This window comes from Dendrobates tinctorius, unplaced genomic scaffold (assembly GCF_039654945.1).
Source record: "Dendrobates tinctorius isolate UK_male_01 unplaced genomic scaffold, ASM3965494v1 ptg000086l, whole genome shotgun sequence".
Taxonomy (NCBI): domain Eukaryota; kingdom Metazoa; phylum Chordata; class Amphibia; order Anura; family Dendrobatidae; genus Dendrobates; species Dendrobates tinctorius.
The window spans coordinates 27,102,642-27,121,520 of NW_027361754.1; the positions used below are offsets into that span (position 1 = coordinate 27,102,642).

The following is an 18,879-nucleotide window of genomic DNA, read 5'->3' on the forward strand; positions in this document are numbered from 1 at the left end:
ATTCCTGCAAGTGTTGTGGCTGTTGAACAGCATGCAGGTGCGGGGACTCGAACATATTATTCACGTACACCGAAGACACTCGGTTAGAATCCAAGCATGCTCAGATAACACCTTATCCCAGTCCGTTTGCTCATCACTACTAAGCACCTATTGTGTCTCTAGGAGAAATTCACCTTTAATCCAAAAGTCCTTTCAATGTCAGATCATTGACCACGATTAAAGAACAAGATGTCAATCTTTATTTACAAGGGGCTCGTCCACTTTAAAAGCAGTTGTACCGGCTCGGACAACCTTGCAGCCAAGCATTACTTAGGCCTCTTTCACACTTCCGTTTTTTACAATCAGTCACAATCCGCCAGGTTTTGAAAAAAAACGGATCCTCAATTTTTTTTTGAGGATCCGTTTCTTTCCCATTGACTTGCATTAATGGCGGATTGTGACGGATTGCTGTCCGTTGCATCCGTTTTTTGTGAGGATCCGCCAAAAGTTGCTGTCCGTCACCATCCTCAAATATTTCAAAACGGAGCTTGTAACGTTTTTTTCTGTGGCGGATCCTGCAAACACTGATTTAACCCGAATTTCTTTCTGGGTGCCGGACAAAAAAAAAATTTCTCTCTCTCTCTCTCTCTCTCTCTCTCTCTCTCATGATGGGACCAAAGTTGAGGTTGGGGGGTCCCAATAACAATGTGTGTCTGTATATACAGTATATAAAAGTCTAAGAAGAAATCTAAGTGCTTTCATTATTTGGAACCAGGAGTCCCATTTTAAGGGGTGGGAGTACTAAATAACTTTAACATCATCATTAGTAACCCCAGAGTTCATGCAGGATCATTTTAAATTCAGTGATATCTCTGTCCACAAAGACTCCAGTTTCTCCTGTATTTCCTCTATCGAAGTCACCGTGTCGTGTAAGTCTGACGTAGCCGGAGACATTTTGGACTTCGTCTCCTCCATTTCCATTTTAATAGTATTGGTAAAGTGTTCAATCTGCATCAGGGTATTCCTCTGAAACTCCTCGACTTCTCTGTGCACCTGAGCCACCATCTCTTCAACATAAGGCGCCACCGGTTCATTGGGTTGACTTTCTGGAAACATCTCTCTAAAATTTCGAGGATACGTCACCAGCTGTTCTTTCAGTGCATCTAAGTTTTTATGGATTTTCTCATGCAAATTATTTGCGTTCTGAGTCAATTTACGAGATAATTCTTGTACCTGAACCGTTAGCTTTTCCTGGGAGGTCAAAGCGTGCGGAGAAAGGTTCTCATGGAGTTCTTCAACTGCATGGTGGATCTCTGCCAGAAGTCTTTCGCCCAGTGGAAGTAGAACTTCTCTTACCTTCTCTGTTTGCAGAATGATTTGGTCTTGGATGTTCTCTGCCAGCTTGTGCGGGACGTTATTACTTATATGATCCTTGCTCAAGCTGAACTGTGCGGCCATCTCCTTTGCGCCCCACTCCAAATGGTGTTTCAGCTCATCGGTGTAAGGCAGCAGGCGGTTCTGTACTTGTTCGAGATTTTTGATTATCTTCTGGTGTGCTTCATCTATATAAGGGTAAATCTTCCGTTGGATCTCCTGCAGTTCCCTACGGATTAGTTTGTGCAGTCCCTCTGAGTCTTCATACAAGTGCTTCTGGAGTCCACTCTTCCATGGACTAAAGATATTGCCTACATAGCTGACGCCATTTTGAAAACTGTTTCTCAAGCCACTAGAGAGGAATAAAATAAAATATTCGTATCAATTTCATGTTTTGGTCACAGTAAATTACAAGATTGCAAACAGCTCTAGGCATCTTGGTCACTAGTCCAAGAGATGATCCATTTGGCCACCCAAATTTTTGCACATAGGTGGTGCCCAATGACAGCATCTAATGGCAGAGCATTCCAGCTTCATGCAAGGAAACCTTTTGTGAGCAATGTGTTTGGGAGGTTTCCTCTGCACCCTGGAGATATTGGCAGCTCTTCCAAGAGTCATGAAATCTCCCTTTTCCAAGAGCTGCCAGATCATTCTGCGTGGGTTGGAAGGTATGGCTTAACAGGAACCTGTCACCTTTGTAAATGCTATGTAATCTGCAGATAAGTTGTGTCACAATGCTGGCCGGCCACTTTTCTGAAAGTGCAGCTACCAAGAGAATATTAACTTATTGCCTTTCAGGAGCCGCCGGCTTTCAGTCATGGCGCAGTGCACGGAGCAGCTCCACTTACTATCCAGTGAGCGGCGACTGTAAGCACACCACTGCACTTTGATCGACAGCTCGCTCTGCACATATGTGCCACACATCAGGCTGTCAATCAAAGAGCCAGGGCGTACTTACAGCTGCTACTCACAGAAAAGTGAGCGGTGACTGACTGTAGCCGCTCTGTGCACGCATCCATGACTGAAAGCCGGCAGCTCCCGGGAGGAAATTCATTCAGTTTTCTTCCAGTAAAACGACCTGCACTCATTTTCCGTACCTTTAATTAAAGTTTGCCATCCAAGATAAAAAAAAAATATTTTATTTCTTGCCACATAGCTTTGAAGATCATATGTTTTAGTTTCAGATAAACCTACCTGACTTCAGTCACTGGATTTTTATGAAGATACTGTTCATTTTTCTCAGTAGCCAACTGGCTGAAATAATCCCAGAAGCCATTTCTATTATAATCAGCCTGGCAACCTGACAAGGAAAAAGTCTTGTTAAAAAGTGAAACATAAACTTTTTTTTTTTCAAAAATCAATATTAAATGTGAAAAAGAACCTTTATTTTTCTTATCAGAGAAACCTGCTTCTTTCTCTTCCTGGGTGGATCTTTCATTCTCAAAGTTCTCGGTCCATGAGTAAAATGTGTTTTCAGTGATTACAGACTTTCCCGTTACTAAAATAAGATGACAGTTGGTGCTCATAGAGTTCTATGGAGAATTGCAGCTTAATGTCTGTCTCTGTCTCCTCCCCTCTGCATAGAATCTTATGAGCACCAACTGTCATCTCCTAGCTCAGCAATGGGAGACCTGTCACCTGAATACAGCTTTTATCCATTGATTGAGAATGAAAGATCAGTCCAGGAGGAGAAAGAAGCGGATTTCTCTAAAGAAGTTTATTACATAGTTATTACATTTAGAAGAATAGAGACTAAAAGAGATACCATAATAAAAATTGGGATAGTTATTACATAGTTGCTTATTTTCATGAAATATAAATTTAAATATATGGTTATAGATCAGAAGAGCCAACTGTCAGTCATTACATGTCGCACACTCGTAACGCTCCCTTTCATTTACAATAAGTTCTGGAGGCAGATTATCTGGGAGATCTTTGTCCGGCCCATAGATCTTAACATCTCATTCACATATTAAGAAAGTCATGGATTTCCCAGGAATAAGACATCAGATTGCAGATATCAAAGTGTAATTTTATTTAGATTTCTATGATCTACATGCCAAATAGATGGCTTAGGGGGTTGATCCTAGTGACCAATTGCCTGTGTTGAGTTTGTCTTTCTGCATTGTGATATCTTTTTTTTTTAATTTAGGAAAGGCAACAATCGGTACATTCTTAAAATTTGCTGGAGATTTTGATTTTTGGAGATAATGCACTGTAATGATAACTTACCAGCTATACCCAAGATCAGCAACATGCAAAAGACCTTCCCATGTGCCATTTGTGAGCCACAGACTTAAATCTCAATTTCCAAGAATGCAAAATGTAGAAACCTTGTATAAAGATAGAATAGTGTTAGTATAACGTTCATGAACATGGAAACATGGAGGGGGGATATGTTTTCTGGATCCTGGTCCTGCAACCAGGTTAGTAATCCATGGCCGCCTCTTGGAAGCCACAGAGTTGCAATAATAATAATAATAATAATCTTTATTTTTATATAGCGCTAACATATTCCGCAGCGCTTTACAGTTTGCACACATTTTCATCACTGTCCCCGATGGGGCTCACAATCTAAATTCCCTATCAGTATGTCTTTGGAGTGTGGGAGGAAACCGGAGTGCCCGGAGGAAACCCACGCAAACACGGGGAGAACATACAAACTCCTTGCAGATGTTGTCCTTGGTGGGATTTGAACCCAGGACCCCAGCGCTGCAAGGCTGCAGTGCTAGCCACTGAGCCACCATGCTGCCCAATGACCAGGTCAGTATTTCATGCATGCAGGACTGGATCCACGGAATTGCAGTGGAAAGGTCATTATCCCCGGCCACAGGACAGAAGCTAAGGCACTGTAGTGGCCAGGTTAGCATCCCATGCCCACCGGATGGGAGCCATGGAATTGCAGCGACCAAGTCCGTATCCCATGCCCACCGGATGGGAGCTATGGAATTGCAGCGACCAAGTCAGTATCCCATGCCCACCGGATGGGAGCTATGGAATTGCAGCGACCAAGTCAGTATCCCATGCCCGCCGGATGGGAGCCATGGAATTGCAGCGACCAAGTCAGTATTCCATGCCCGCCGGATGGGAGCCATGGAATTGCAGCGACCAAGTCAGTATCCCATGCGCGCCGGATGGGAGCCATGGAATTGCAGCAACCAAGTCAGTATCCCATGCCCGCCGGATGGGAGCCGCAGAAATGCAGCAGCCAAATCACTATACCATGCCCGCCGGATGGGAGCCATAGAATTGCAGCGGTCAGGTCAGTGTCCAATGCTCGATGGATGGGAGCCACGGAATTGCAGTGGCCAGGTCAGTATCCCATGACTGCAGGATGGAAGCCATGGAATTGCAGTGGCCAAGTCAGTATCCTATGGCCGCAGGATGGGAGCCATGGAATTGCAGTGGCCAGGTCAGTACTCCATGCCTGCCGAATGGGAGCCACGGAATTGCAGCAGCCAAGTCAGTATCCCATGGCCGCTGGACAGGAGCCATGGCTTTGCAGTGGCCAGGTCAGTATCCCATGCCCGCTGGATGGAAGCCATGGAATTGCAGTGGCCAGGTCAGTATTCCGTGTTTGCCGGACAGAAACTATGGTACTGTAGTGGCCAGGTTAGTATCCCATACCTGCCGGATCAGAACCATGGAATTGCAGTGGCCAGGTCAGTATTCCATGCCCGCCGGACAGAAACTATGGTACTGTAGTGGCTAGGTTAGTATCCTATGCCTGCCGGATCAGAGCCATGGAATTGCAGTGGCCAGGTCAGTATTCCGTGGCCGCCTTCTACCTGCTGGAATACCTGGAACCTCTTCTGATTTGCAGACTTGGCTCACTGGACTTGCCAGCAGGTAGACCAGGATGCTGCAAATCGATTCACTCATCTCTAATCGGTTACCATCCAGCTAACAGTTGTCATCTAATTGATCTTTTATGAGGCCTTAAAATCATCGTAGATCAGCAACACATACCTTTGTGTGATAGAAAAGGTGAAATCTGCAGCACAATCCACATGTGACACACCCAGACTATGCTGCAGATACTCTCCGCACAAAAAACATAACATGTGAACTTCACCTTAGACCTTTATTCCCTCACCAGTATCTCTCCAGTCCTAATTGGGAGTCGCAATCTCTCCATAATTTTCAGATTATCATCGTCCAGAAGGTGGCGGATCAATCTACTGTGAGATCATTCATACTATTAGCAAAATGCTAGACTAACCTGGCAGACTAAGGGCATGATGAAAAGAATATGTGCAGAGCGCTTACACAATGTGACAAATATTCAGCTGTCAGTAGCCAATCACATCACACACATCTAATTTGGGCCATGAGAGATCTGATATTTGGCCATCGGGAATGATCGATCGTAGAGGATTTCAAAAGGACAGTTGTCGAAAATGGTTTAAAAAAGCCAACTTTTATTTCACCGGAACACAGGGTCGGACTGGGGTGTCTGGGCCCACCAGGGGAATGGACTCTAGGGACCCACCCTACAGCTATGTGCAAATATCAGTCAATCGTTATGCTCATTATAGTGCAGCATCGGCTATAAAACACAGGCGGCTCCTGCACATCTACTGTGCGCCCCGAAAACTGGGATGTATAATTACGGTAGTTTACATTAATGGGGTTCTTTGGTTAAAACAAGTTATCACCCATCCATGGGCTCCACAGGATAGGTGATCGCTTAGGTCCAACCATTAGAAACTGCACCGATCGAAAGAATGAGGATGTTTTATCATTGATAGGACACATCCCCATTTTAAAATGGAGCAGCAGGTGGAATATCTGACCGCAGCTCCATTCACCCTCTTTGAGGCTTCCATTAAAAAACAAGTGCAACCACTTTTGGAATGAATGGATCAGTGGTCGGAGTTGTACATGCCACTCCAGTCTAATGGGGATAAAAGCGCCGCATTCTGCCCATTGGGTCCCAGCAGTCAGACCCCCACCAATCAATACGTTATCACTTATCCTGTGGAAAGGCGATTACTTTTTTCCACAGGAGAACACCTGTAAGTGCATCTCTGCCGCTGTGTTCCAAGTATCTAATTTGTAATGGAAATAAGAATCTTCTAATTAATATCAGAGAGAACAAATGACCGCCATACACAACACAATCCCCTATACCAAGACCAATAATACCACATACAAGGGAGAAATACCACCACACCAAGAACAGATCACATAGTGACTGAATAATACCACATACATGGAGAAATACCGCCACATGATGACTAGACTACATATTCCACCTCATAGTGACCGACAAAAACCACATACTAGGGACAAATACCGCCACACCATGACCAGACCACAAATTACCACCACACAGTGATTGAATACTACAATACTGAACATGAATACAAACCACAATACTAACAACACTGTTATTACCACCAGTGCCATTATACACAGAAGCTCTGCATTTAGTGTATAGGTAAAACAGTAAGCACCAGTGACATTATACACAGGAGCTCTGTATATATTGTCAGTGTACAAGTAATACAGTGATCAACAGTGACAATATAGACAGGATTTCTGTATATAGAGTCAGTGTACAGGTAATACAGTAATCACCAATGACCTTATATACAGAAGCTCTGTGTATAGTGTCAATGTACAGGTAATACATTGATCACCAATGACATTATACACAGGAACTCTGTATATAGTGTAAGTGTACAGGTAATACAGGGATCACCAGTGACATTATACACAGGAGCTCTGTATATAATGTATAGTGTACAAGTAATACTGTGATCACCAATGACAATATACACAGAAGCTCTGTATATAGTGTACAGGTAATACAGCGAGCACCAGTGACATTATACACAGGAGCGCTGTATATAGTGTATAGTGTAAAGATAATGCAGGGATCACCAGTGACATTATACACAGGAGCTCTGTATATAATGTATAATGTACAAGTAATACTGTGATCACCAATGACAATATACACAGAAGCTCTGTATATAGTGTACAGGTAATACAGTGAGCACCAGTGACATTATACATGGGAGCTCTGTATATAGCGTATAGTGTAAAGGTAATGCAGGAATCACCAGTGACATTATACACAGGAGCTCTGCATATAATGTACAAGTAATGCAGTGATCATCGGTGACATTACACACAGGAGCTCTGTATATAGTGTTAGTGTTCAGGTAATACAGTGATCACCAATGACATTGTACACAGGATCTCTGTATAATGTCAGTGTACAGGTAATACAGTGATCACCAATGACCTTATACACAGAAGCTTTGTGTATACTGTCAGTGTACAGGTAATACAGTGAACACCAATGACATTATGCACAGGAACTCTGTATGTAGTGTAAGTGTACAGGTTATACAGGGGTCACCAGTGACATTGTACACAGGAGCTCTATATATAGTGTATAGTGCACGTGTACATTTACCGTATATACTCGTGTATAAGCCGAGATTTTCATTTTTTGGGCTGAAAGTCCCCCTTTCGGCTTATACGCGAGTCATATATGCCAGGGGGTCGGCGGGGGAGGGGGAGCGGGGGATTCAGATCATGCAGACCCCCCCTGGTGCAGTCTCTGCAGTCCCCCCACTTCTCCTGGTCTCAGGCTCCTTTCTTCAGCGGTCACATGGTACTGCTCATTAAAGTCATAAATATGCGCATATTCATGACTTTAATGAGCGGTACCACATGACCGCTGAAAGAAGGAGCCTGAGACCGGGAGAAGCAGGTCTGCAGAGACCATGCCAGGAGGGGGTAAGTATATGCAATATTCACCTGTCCCTGGTCCATCGCTGCACGCTACTCTGTCCTCCGCGTCCTCTGGCTGTGATGTTCAGGTCAGAGGGCGCGGTGACATAGTTAGTGCGCGCCGTGCCCTCAGCCTGAACGTCACTGACAGAAGACCCGGAAGAGACAGAGCAGCGTGCAGCAATGGAGCGGGGACAGGTGAATATCGCAGATGCTCGGACCCTGAGCCAGCGGCGACATCGGCACCTGTCCCCACCTGCTCAGGTCCCCGACACCTGGCCCCCAGCGACGGAGAGGTGAGTGTGTGTTTTTTTTCTTATTTGCAGCAGCAGCATATGGGGGCATAATCTATGGAGCATCTTATGGGGGCATAATCTATGGAGCAGCATATGGGGGCATAATCTATGGGGCATCTTATGGAGCAGCATATGGGGGCATAATCTACGGAGCATTTTATGGGGACATAATCTATAGAGCATTTAAGGGAGCACCTTATGGGGCATAATCTATGGAGCATCTTATGGGGCATATTCTATGGAGCATTTTATGGGGCATAATCTATGGAACATCTTATGGGGCCATAACCTTTATGGAGCAGCATATGGGGCATATTCTATGGAGCATCTTATGGGGCCATAACCTTTATGGAGCAGCATATGGGGCATATTCTATGGAGCATCTTATGCGGCCATAACCTTTATAGAGCAGCATATGGGGCATATTATTCTATGGAGCATCTTATAGGGCCATTTTTAACCTTTGTGCAGCATTATATGGGGTGTATTTTGTATGGAGCATCTTATGGGGCCATCATGAACTGTATGAAGCATTATATGGGGCTTCTGATTCAATATAGATATTCAAAAACATTTAACCTACTGATGTATCAATTAATTTTACTTTTATTGGTATCTATTTTTATTTTTGAAATTTAACAGTAGCTGCTGCATTTTCCACCCTAGGCTTATTCGCTAGTCAATACGTTTTCCCAGTTTTTTGTGGCAAAATTAGGGGGGTCGGCTTATACACGAGTATATACGGTAATACACTGAACTCACTGGTGACATCTGTAATTGAATTCCTTCATCTTCGCTTTTATTCGTCCAGCATAGACCATCACTTCTTGCAGCCAGGGCTTGTCTCTGCAAAATATAACACAGTCGTCAATAGCTGTTTGCTTCCAGAGCACTTTCCCCACTTTTTTCCCCAACTTCAACCCTATGTCAGATGAAAAGAAAAGCGACATAGTGCCACACTGTACAGTAACAGGACCACCATTTTGCTCACTCCATGGAAAACAGTTTCCTAAAAAGTAAATTATATGACAGTAATAATAATATCCCTAATTGGATCCTAAAGATATTATGTTCCCCTCTTGTCACCATAAACTAATGCAGCATGTTCCTCATCCTGGCCCCCAAAACGTAATTAAGTCCCTCTTTATTTAATAATCTCGCCCAGCCTGGCACCCTTTATTTTATAATATGCCCCATCCTGGCCCCCCATGTCCCTTGTCTAGCCTGGCCCCAATATCTACAGCCTGGGCCCCAGATATACATCCTGCTGCCAGCTATCCATACAGGCCCCCATATATGTCCATTGTCCTCCTCCCCCCCATATATCCATCCCTTGTGCTGCATATCCCCATACATCAATCATGGGCCCATGTGCTGCTCCCCTTATATATCCATCCTGTTCCTTTGTGGTGCTTCCCCCGTGTAACAGTCATGGTCCCACGTGCTGCCTCCCCCCCATATATCCATTTTAGTCCTTTGTGCTGCCACCCTCCATATATCCATCCTGGTCTCTTGTGCTGTTCCACCCCATATATCAATCATCTACCCATGTGCTGCTCCCCCCATATATCCATCCTGGTCCTTTGTGCTGCCAGCCCCCCATATATCCATCCTGGCCTGTTGTGCTGCTCCCCACATATATCCATCCTGGCCCCTTGAGCTTCTCCCCCCACATATTCATCCTGGCCCCTTGTGCTGCTCCCCCCATATATCCATTCTGGACCCTGTGCTGCTCCCCTCCATATATCCATCCTGGTCCCTTGTGCTGCCACCCTCCCATATATATATCCATCTTGGTCCCTTGTGCTGCCACCCCCATATATCCATCCTGGCCTTTTCTGCAAGCACGCCTATATATCCATCCTGGTCCTTTGTGGTGCTTCCCCCGTGTAACAATCATGGGCCCACATGCTGCTCCCCCCCATATATCCATTTTAGTCCTTTGTGCTGCCACCCTCCATATATCCATCCTGGTCTATTGCGCTGTTCCACCCCATATATCAATCATCTGCCCATGTGCTGCTCCCCCCATATATCCATCCTGGTCCTTTGTGCTGCCAGCCCCCCATATATCCATCCTGGCCTGTTGTGCTGCTCCCCACATATATCCATCCTGACCCATTGTGCTGCTCCCCCATAAATTCATCCTGGCCCCTTGTGCTGCTCCCCTCCATATATCCATTCTGGTCCCTTATGCTGCTCCCCTCCATATATCCATCCTGGTCCCTTGTGCTGCCACCCCTATATATCCATCCTGGCCTTTTGTGCTGCCACCCCCATATATCCATCCTAGTCCTGTGTGCTGCTCCCCCCATATATCCATCCTGGTCCCTTGTGCTGCTCGCCTTCATATATCCATCCTGATCTTTTGTGCTACCACCGCCCCAAAAATCCATCCTGGTCCCTTATCCTGCCCCCCCCCATATGTATCCATCCTGGCATCTTCTCCGGCAGCCCCCATGTGGCTCCAGCCTGATCCTCCCCCCCAAGTGTCTCCAGCCTGGTCCCCCCCTCCCCATGTGTCTCCAGCCTGGTCCCTCACCCCCATGTGTCTCCAGCCTTGTTTGCCCGCCCCAAGTGTCTCCAGCCTGGTCCCCCCATGTGACTCAAGCCTGGTCCCCCCTTCCCCATGTGTCTCCAGCCTGGTCCCCCTCATGTGTCACCAGCCTGTTCCCCCCCTCCCCATGTGTCTCCAGCCTGTTCCCCCTTCATGTGTCTTCAGCCTGGTCCCCCCAGGTGTCTCCAACCTGGTCCCCTCCATGTGTCTTCAGCCTGGACACACACACACATGAGAAAAAAAAATTCCTCTTACCTTCCTACGCTCCCAGCGCTGGGTGGCGTCCTCCTCCTCCTCTCTCTGTAGGTCCGGTGCGCACAAGGTAAAATGGCCACTGGCATATTAGAGGCCGGCGGTGAATGTGTGTGCCCGTCGCATGACACTGATGTCATACACCGGGTGCACACTTGCCAGAATACATGGGGACGCGCGACGCGGTGGTTCAGGTAATGAACACTGCGTGCGCGCGCCCCAGCACATACGCGGCCTGCTCTTTTAAAGGGCCCACGCCCCTTGAAACCGCAGACTCTTTTTGTTCTTCTCCTCCTCTTCTCCTTTCCTCAGCCAAAGGCCCACCGGGAGAATCCCCGGTACCTTGCCAGGCCAGACCGACTCTGCCGGTACCATCAGCTTTAGAAAGATGCAGAGATACAATAAAGGGGGTTTTACACTGAATATATATCATCACTAGAGACTGGACTATTGAGACCCCCATTAATCCTTGATCGGCGTCATGCATTCACTTTTATAGGCGTGATGAACCCCAAGTAATCATCTGGTGTTTTTGTCATAAATAGTCCTTTTCTTTAGTCTACTCTTGGGGGCGCTCTTCCTATCCGTAGCTAATGTATTATATTTAGCGCATGGCAGCCGGGGCACCAGGTGTTACATTGGGGCCCTATAAGTACAATTATACTGCCACGTTCTATCATTTATTGCAATGTGCAGAAATATTCTGTATTTTAATATAATAAGCAATAAAAGCCAATAATAAACCAACATGGCAAGTATCAGACTTATGGAATTTTTTTCATTATTTTTTTTTTAATAGAACAGATGAAAAAGAATGTATCAAAAATTCCTAGATTTAAATGAATTGGATAAAAGCATAAAGTTTATTTCTTTTCCTAAATATTTTCTTTTTATGCCGTATTCTGTACAACTTTTATTTGGTATGTTAGCTCTGAATTAATGATTGTTGCATGCTGATAATATAGGATAATACAATGATATGAATGGTGATGGAAGTCTTACCTGCAGTAATTTCTTCCCCGGTCAGTGGTAAATCCTGGAGTGAAGCGGAGATATTGATGGCTTCATGCTTTCACGCATTTTAAAGCACTTGTGAAATGTAAGCAGATTGGTGCCGCCTCTTCGTCCGTGGTGTGAACGAGGTTTCTTCAGAAGAGATGTCGTCAGCACGCCTGATCTTATGGGACACACACACGACTATTTTGGCTGTGACGTGATATACGCACTGACCACAAGGAGGCAGCGGTTTCTGCGTAGTGTGATTTTTTTTATTAAATCACTAAATATTTGATACTGATTTATTGAGAAGACAAATACCCTACTATATATGTGATACCTTTACCTAAAATAAAACATAAAAAATGTTTAAGTTAAAAAAAAAAACACTCTAATTGAAAAATACTTTTTTGTAAAATATATATTCATAACTATTCAGTATACATATTTGGCATCAGCACATTTGTATAACCCAAATGTTACTGTTCACAACGCTCAATGAATAAAGAAAAAAGATACAATGTCAGAATTCCTGTTTTATGTTCCTCTTTCTTGTAGAATATGAAATTAACAGTAATTAAGAAGTACATAATCCAATTATTATTATTTATTTATATAGCACCATTGATTCCATGGAGCTGCACATGAGAAGGGGCTACATACAAATTACAGATATCACTTACCGTAAACAAACTAACAATCACAGACTGATACAGGGGGGAGATGACCCTGCCCTTGCGAGCTTGCATTCTACAGGATGGTGGGGAAGAAGGTTGGGGGGGTTGCAGCAGCTCCGGTGTTGGTGAGGCGGTAGCTCCAGTAGTGGTGAGGAGGCAGTGGGGTCATTGCAGGCTGTAAGCTTTCTTGGAAGAGATGGGTTTTCAGGTTCCGTCTGCAGGATCCGAATGTGGTTGATAGTCGGACGTGTTGGGGCAAAGAATTCCAGAGGATGGGGGATGTTCGGGACAAGTCTTGGAGGCGGTTGGATGAGGAGCGAATAAGTGTGGAGGAGAGAAGAAGGTCTGGGGAGGACCGGAGATTACGTGAAGGAAGATATCGGGAGATTAGTTCAGAGATATATGGAGGAGTCAGGTTATAGATGGCATTGAAGGTCATTATTAGTAATTTCAACTAACATGGTGAGGGAATGGGAGCCAGTGAAGAGATTTGCAGAGGGGAGAAGTGGAAGAGCAGTGGGGAGAGAGATGAATTAGCCTAGCAGCAGAGTTAAGGATGGACTGGACAGGTGCAAGAGTGTTAGCAGGGAGGCCACAGAAAAGAATGTTGCAGTAGTCGAGGCGGGAGATGATGAGGGCATGCACAAGCATTTTAGTAGATTGAGTGTTGAGGAAAGGACGGATTCTGGAAATATTTTTGAGCTGGAGGTGACAAGAGGTGGAAACAGCTTGGATGTGCGGTTTGAAGGACAGGGCAGAGTCAAGGGTTACTCCAAAGCAGCGAACTTCTGGTAATTATGATAGATAGGTCAGGTAAGGAAGATCTGTGAGATGGAGGAAAGATGATGAGTTCAGATTTGTCCACATTGATTTTGAGGAAGCGAGAGGAGAAAAAGGAGGATATGGCTGATAGACACTCTGGAATTCTGGACAGCAGAGAGGTGACATCTGGGCCAGAGAGGTAGATCTGAGTGTCATCAGCATAAAGGTGGTACTGGAATCCAGGGGACTTTATGAGTTGCCCCAGGCCAAGTGTGTAGATTGAGAAGAGTAGGGGTCCTAGAACAGAGCCTTGTGGACTCCAACAGAGAGAGTGTGGAATGAGGAGGTAGTGTGGAAGTGGAAGACGCTGAATGTGCGGTTGGAAAGGTATGAGGAGATCCAGGATAGGGCAAGGTCTTTGATGCCAAAGCAGGAGAGGATCTGTAGTGGGAAATAGTGGTCAACTGTGTCGAAAGCATCGGACAGGTCTAGATGGAGGAGTATAGAGTATTGTCCATTAGCTTTGGCTGTAAGTAGGTCGTTAGTAATTATGGTCAGGGCTGTCTTAGTGGAGTGATGGGGGCGGATACAAGATTGTAGATTGTCAAAGAGCAAGTTAGATGAGAGGTGGGAGGAAAGATCAGCCTGGTCGTGCTGCTACAGGAGTTTGGAAGCGAATTGGAGCAGCGATATTGGGCGATAGCTGGACATAGCGGTTGGGTCGAAGGTTGGCTTTTTAAGGATAGGCGTGATTGTGGCATGTTTGAAAGCAGATGGGAAGGTACCAGAAGTTAGTGATAGCTTGAATAGGTGGGTTAGGAATGGGATAAGCGTGGTGGTGAGGTTGGGGAGTATGTGGGATGTGATGGGATCGAGTGCACAGGTGGTGAGGTGTGATTTGGAGAAGAGACAATTAAGCTCCCCTTCATTGATGTTGGAGAGGGAGGTTATAGGGTTTGGGCATTGGTCTGGTATCCAAAGGGCTTGTGGTGGCTGAACAATGAAGACTTGCCTTGTTTGGTCGATCTTATTTTTGAAGTGTGTGGTAAAGTCCTCAGCAGAGATGAGGGAGGTTGGAGGGGGCAGTGGTGGGCGGAGGAGGGAGTTAAAAGTTTTGAATAACTGTTTGGGGTTGTAGGAAAGGGAAGATACGAGGGTTGTGAAGTAGGCCTGTTTAGCAGAGGTGAGGGCAGACTTGAAAGCAAGTGTTGCCTGTTTGAATGCAGTGAAATCGTCTTGTGAATTTGTTTTCTTCCAGCGTCGCTTTGCAACCCTGGACACTTGCCGGAGCTTTTTAGTGGTGTTATTGTGCCTGGGTTGTCTGGCGATACATCGCGCTCTAACATGAAAACATCAATTCATTCCACAACATATAGTACAAACCCTTGCAGCCCTTTGCTGACAGAGCAAGAAAAAAAATTATGGCTCTTATAATAATAGTAGCTAAACCTAAAAAATAAAAGACCACAGCTAACATGTCCTTAACATAGACTTCAGCTTAAAAAAACAAAAAACTTGAAAAATAGTTCTTTTTTATCTACAACCACCTCCATTACGCCCACCCAAAAAATTAAAGGAGTTGTCCACAATGAATGCTGGGTTTAGACATGTCATCTGCTGCCAGTAAATGACCACCTATTGGCTAACTGCATAAATACATGCATTGTGTCCAACGGACTACTGTTTTGCTTGTTCATTGTGGTGATTAGATGACCTAAGGGCGCAGTCAGACGGCCATATAAATCGGACTGCAAGGGACAGACTGGCCGGTGGCTGTCCCTACTCGACTATGCAGCTGTCACACTTGGGTAGGTAGAGCTGCCGGCTAGTCCGTCCATTACGGTCTGATCTCGGTCTGATTTATATGACAGCCGGAACACATGCAGGGATTGTCTAACAAACAGGTAATCCTTCCATGTGTTGTGGTTGTTGAACAGCCGAGAGACATGCAGTCGTGGGGACTAGAACATATTTTTCGAGCACGTCGAAGTCAATCGGTTGGTACACGAGCATGCCCAGATTACACCTTATCTGAGCATGTTCGCTCATCAATAATGTATATATATTGCAAAAGTTGAGCAAGTTACTGGAGAAGAGTCTGATACATTCTGTCTGGATGGCATAATATTATATTTCCCATACATCTTAGTTTGCTATCTGTCACAATTTTCCAAAATATTGGGCTTTGCTGAGATTCCAGGGTTTGGCCAACACTGGGCGAGGGCTCAGAAAGCACTGGGCAAGTGTTCTGAGAGCACTGGGCAAGGGTTCGGGCAGCACTGAGCGAGGGTTTGGACGGCACTGGGCGAGGGATTGGACAACTATGGGTAAGGGTTTGGAAAGCTCTGTGCGAGGCTTCAGACAGCACTGGGCAAGGGTTCGGAAAGCACTGCAAGGGTTTGGACAGCACTGGGCGAGGATTCGGAAAGCACTGTGCTAGGGTTCAGACAGCTCTGGCGAGGGTTCGGAAAGCACTGTGAGGGTTCAGACAGCACTGGGCAGGGTTCGGAAAACACAGTGAGGGTTTGGAAACACTGTGAGAAGGTTCGGACAGCACTGTGAGAGGGTTTGGAAAACACTGGGCGAGGGTTCGGAAAGAGCTGTGCAAGGGTTCAGAAAGCGAGGTGCGAGGGTTCGGACAGCACTGGGAGAGGGTTTGGACAGTACTGGGCGAGGGTTTGGAAAGCACTGTGCAAGGGTTTGGACAGCACTGGGCGAGGGTTCGGACTGCATTGGGCGAGGGTTCGGACAGCACTGGACGAGGGTTCGGACAGCACTAAGCGAGGGTTCGGACAGCACTATGCGAGGGTTTGGACAGCACTGGGCAAGGGTTCGGACAGCTCTTGGCGAGGGTTTGGACAGCACTGGGCGAACATTCGGACAGCACTGGGCGAAGGTTCGGAAAGCACTGGGTGAGGGTTCAGACAGCACTGGGCGTGGGTTCGGACAGCACTGGGCGAGGGTTCGGACAGCAGTGGGTGAGGGTTCGGACAGCACTGGACGAGGGTTCGGACAGCACTGGGCAAAAGTTCAGACAGCACTGGGTGAGGGTTCGGATAGCACTGGGTGAGGGTTCAGACAGCACTGGGCGAGGGTTCAGACAGCACTGGGCGAGGAATCGGACAGCTCTTCGATATTGTCATTGAGGAATGTTATGGCTGTCAGTGCACTGTCAGAGCTCAGGGTTCCTTTCATCAGTCACCCAATCACCTAACCGGGGATCTACTCTTGAGCCATGTGTGACCCCTAGTTGGGCATGGGGCATCACACTTGTCACATCGTTTTTGTGTACAAACATTGAAAACTAGGGCGAAGTTGAGCACTCTTGAATTGTTATCTCCACTAGATGATCATTATCTGTTGTTTTCATTCTGTCTACAAAAGTCTGTCAACGTTAAAGTCCAATGGGCAGCATTATACCTCCAACTAAACAGAACTGGATGATCCTGATTAAAGTTCAAATTTATTGCATCACAGACGGCTGCATCTTGCATTGTGTAATGCTGATGTGCACCGAGAATGATTAGAGCTGATTAGTTCAAAGAGGAAATCCAGTTAAAGTGATCTTGTCACAGATACATGTGAGAAGACCACTGATTAATACACAGCTGATTTCCAAAAGGAAAACACCCCATAAATGTTTTAAAGGGTATGCACAACTTTGACTTGGATAAAATGATTTTGCATATGTGTTTACCTTTGGTTAATAAAAATGCTTAACTCTCCAGTCTGGATGTGAGCTGTGTGTCTCTCCCAGTAATATAGGCTGGATGTCAGCACTGTGTGTCTCTCCCAGTATTATAGGATGGGTGTCAGCTCTGTGTCTTTTCCAGTAATATAGACTGTTTGGGAGCTCTGTGTGTCTCTCCTAGTAATATAAACTGGATGTGTGAGCTCTGTGTGTCTCTCCCAGTAATATAGGCTGGATGTCAGCACTGTGTGTCTCTCCCAGTAATATAGGCTGGATGTGAGCTCTGTGTGTCTCTCCCAGTAATATAGGCTGGATGTCAGCACTGTGTGTCTCTCCCAGTAATATAGGCTGGATGTGAGCTCTGTGTGTCTCTCCCAGTAATATAGGCTGGATGTCAGCACTGTGTGTCTCTCCCAGTAATATAGGCTGGATGTCAGCACTGTGTGTCTCTCCCAGTAGTATAGGATGGGTGTCAGCTCTGTGTCTTTTCCGGTAATATAGACTGTTTGGGAGCTCTGTGTGTCTCTCCTAGTAATATATGCTGAATGTGAGGTCTGTGTTTCACTTACAGTGATATGCTGGATATGAGCTCTGATATATGATATTTGAAATAATGTCAAATAAAGTCACATACATCCCTCCCATACTGGTGCTATTTCAGTGATTCTGGCAATGTGCCTGCTGGCATTATGTAAAGTGAGCACTGTAGTCATTCAGTGGCCACAGACATCACCAAAATCTACCATTTGGGTCTCCAAGGCATCTGCAACCTCATCACCCCGATAGCTATGCCTTCAACTATAGAAAAAATACAAAGTAAAAAAATGTATGAATATTAATTTGCGGAGAGCTTTATTGAAGTTTTATTAGATGGAAAATGATTATATAAAATACAAAAGAAAATGCAATGATAGAAGATTATTTATATTTCCCACTAAGTCTCATTGCTGTAGCCTGAGCTGCATATATTAATAATCAGTGAGCCACTTCTTTCAACTACAAGGACAGAGCTAAAACATTTCACTCTGAAGATTGATAATGAAAGTCAGCAGCACATTAGATTTTATATACTGTATCAGGGAGAATACAACAGTGTAAGTTAGCAAAACCATAAAATGACTTAAAATAATGCATAGTAATGTTAGAGTGGTAGTTCTGTATCTAAATAAGCTGGCCAAGGCAGAGTGGCTTCTTGGCATCCTCTGCTACCCATGGGCACACGTCCCACCAGCCCTACACCTATGCGAAGCCCCTGTAGTAAAGGGGAGGTCACTTATTCTTCATTCTTACATATATGTTAGAGACAGAAAATATAGAGGACCTGTTTATTCCCGGTGTATTGAATTTTTTTTAAATTTGCCATTTGGTTTCAGAAATATGGACCTTTTTAGTTAGAGCTAATTTTTTTTTTTACAGCAGGGGTGAGGCTCTTGGGATCCTCCTGGGGTGTGTTTTTAGGCTTCTCTGCATACAGTTGTGCTCAAAAGTTTACATACCCCGGCAGAATTTTTGCTTTTTTTCAGAGAATATAAATGATAACACCAA

At 45.3% G+C, this 18,879-nt stretch overlaps 1 protein-coding gene across 2 annotated transcripts; it reads right to left on the reverse strand.

Moving 5' to 3' along the window:
- Positions 1–216: 216 nt before the first annotated feature.
- On the reverse strand, positions 217–12,482 carry APOA5 (apolipoprotein A5). 2 transcript variants are annotated; one of them, XM_073585194.1, is made up of 5 exons: positions 12,211–12,482; positions 9,162–9,245; positions 3,586–3,686; positions 2,548–2,653; positions 217–1,705 (listed from the first exon to the last, which is right to left on the reverse strand). In XM_073585194.1, exons 3-5 carry the CDS (start codon positions 3,632–3,634, stop codon positions 829–831), a joined length of 1,032 nt encoding a protein of 343 aa, XP_073441295.1. In that variant the 5' UTR covers positions 3,635–3,686; positions 9,162–9,245; positions 12,211–12,482; the 3' UTR covers positions 217–828. The 2 variants fall into 2 exon arrangements, with proteins under 2 accessions (XP_073441295.1, XP_073441294.1); XM_073585193.1 differs by lacking the exon at positions 9,162–9,245 and having other exon boundaries at positions 12,211–12,481.
- Between the last annotated feature and the right edge of the window lie 6,397 nt (positions 12,483–18,879).

Coding starts and splice junctions, on each gene's coding strand:
- APOA5 (XM_073585194.1), bottom strand. CDS start 3,634: ATGGCACATGGGAAGGTCTTTTGCATGTTGCTGATCTTGGGTATAGCT. Junction 2,654..3,585: donor GCTGATCTTGGGTATAGCTG/GTAAGTTATCAT, acceptor TTTCCTTGTCAG/GTTGCCAGGCTGATTATAAT. Junction 1,706..2,547: donor AATCCAGTGACTGAAGTCAG/GTAGGTTTATCT, acceptor ATTCCTCTCTAG/TGGCTTGAGAAACAGTTTTC.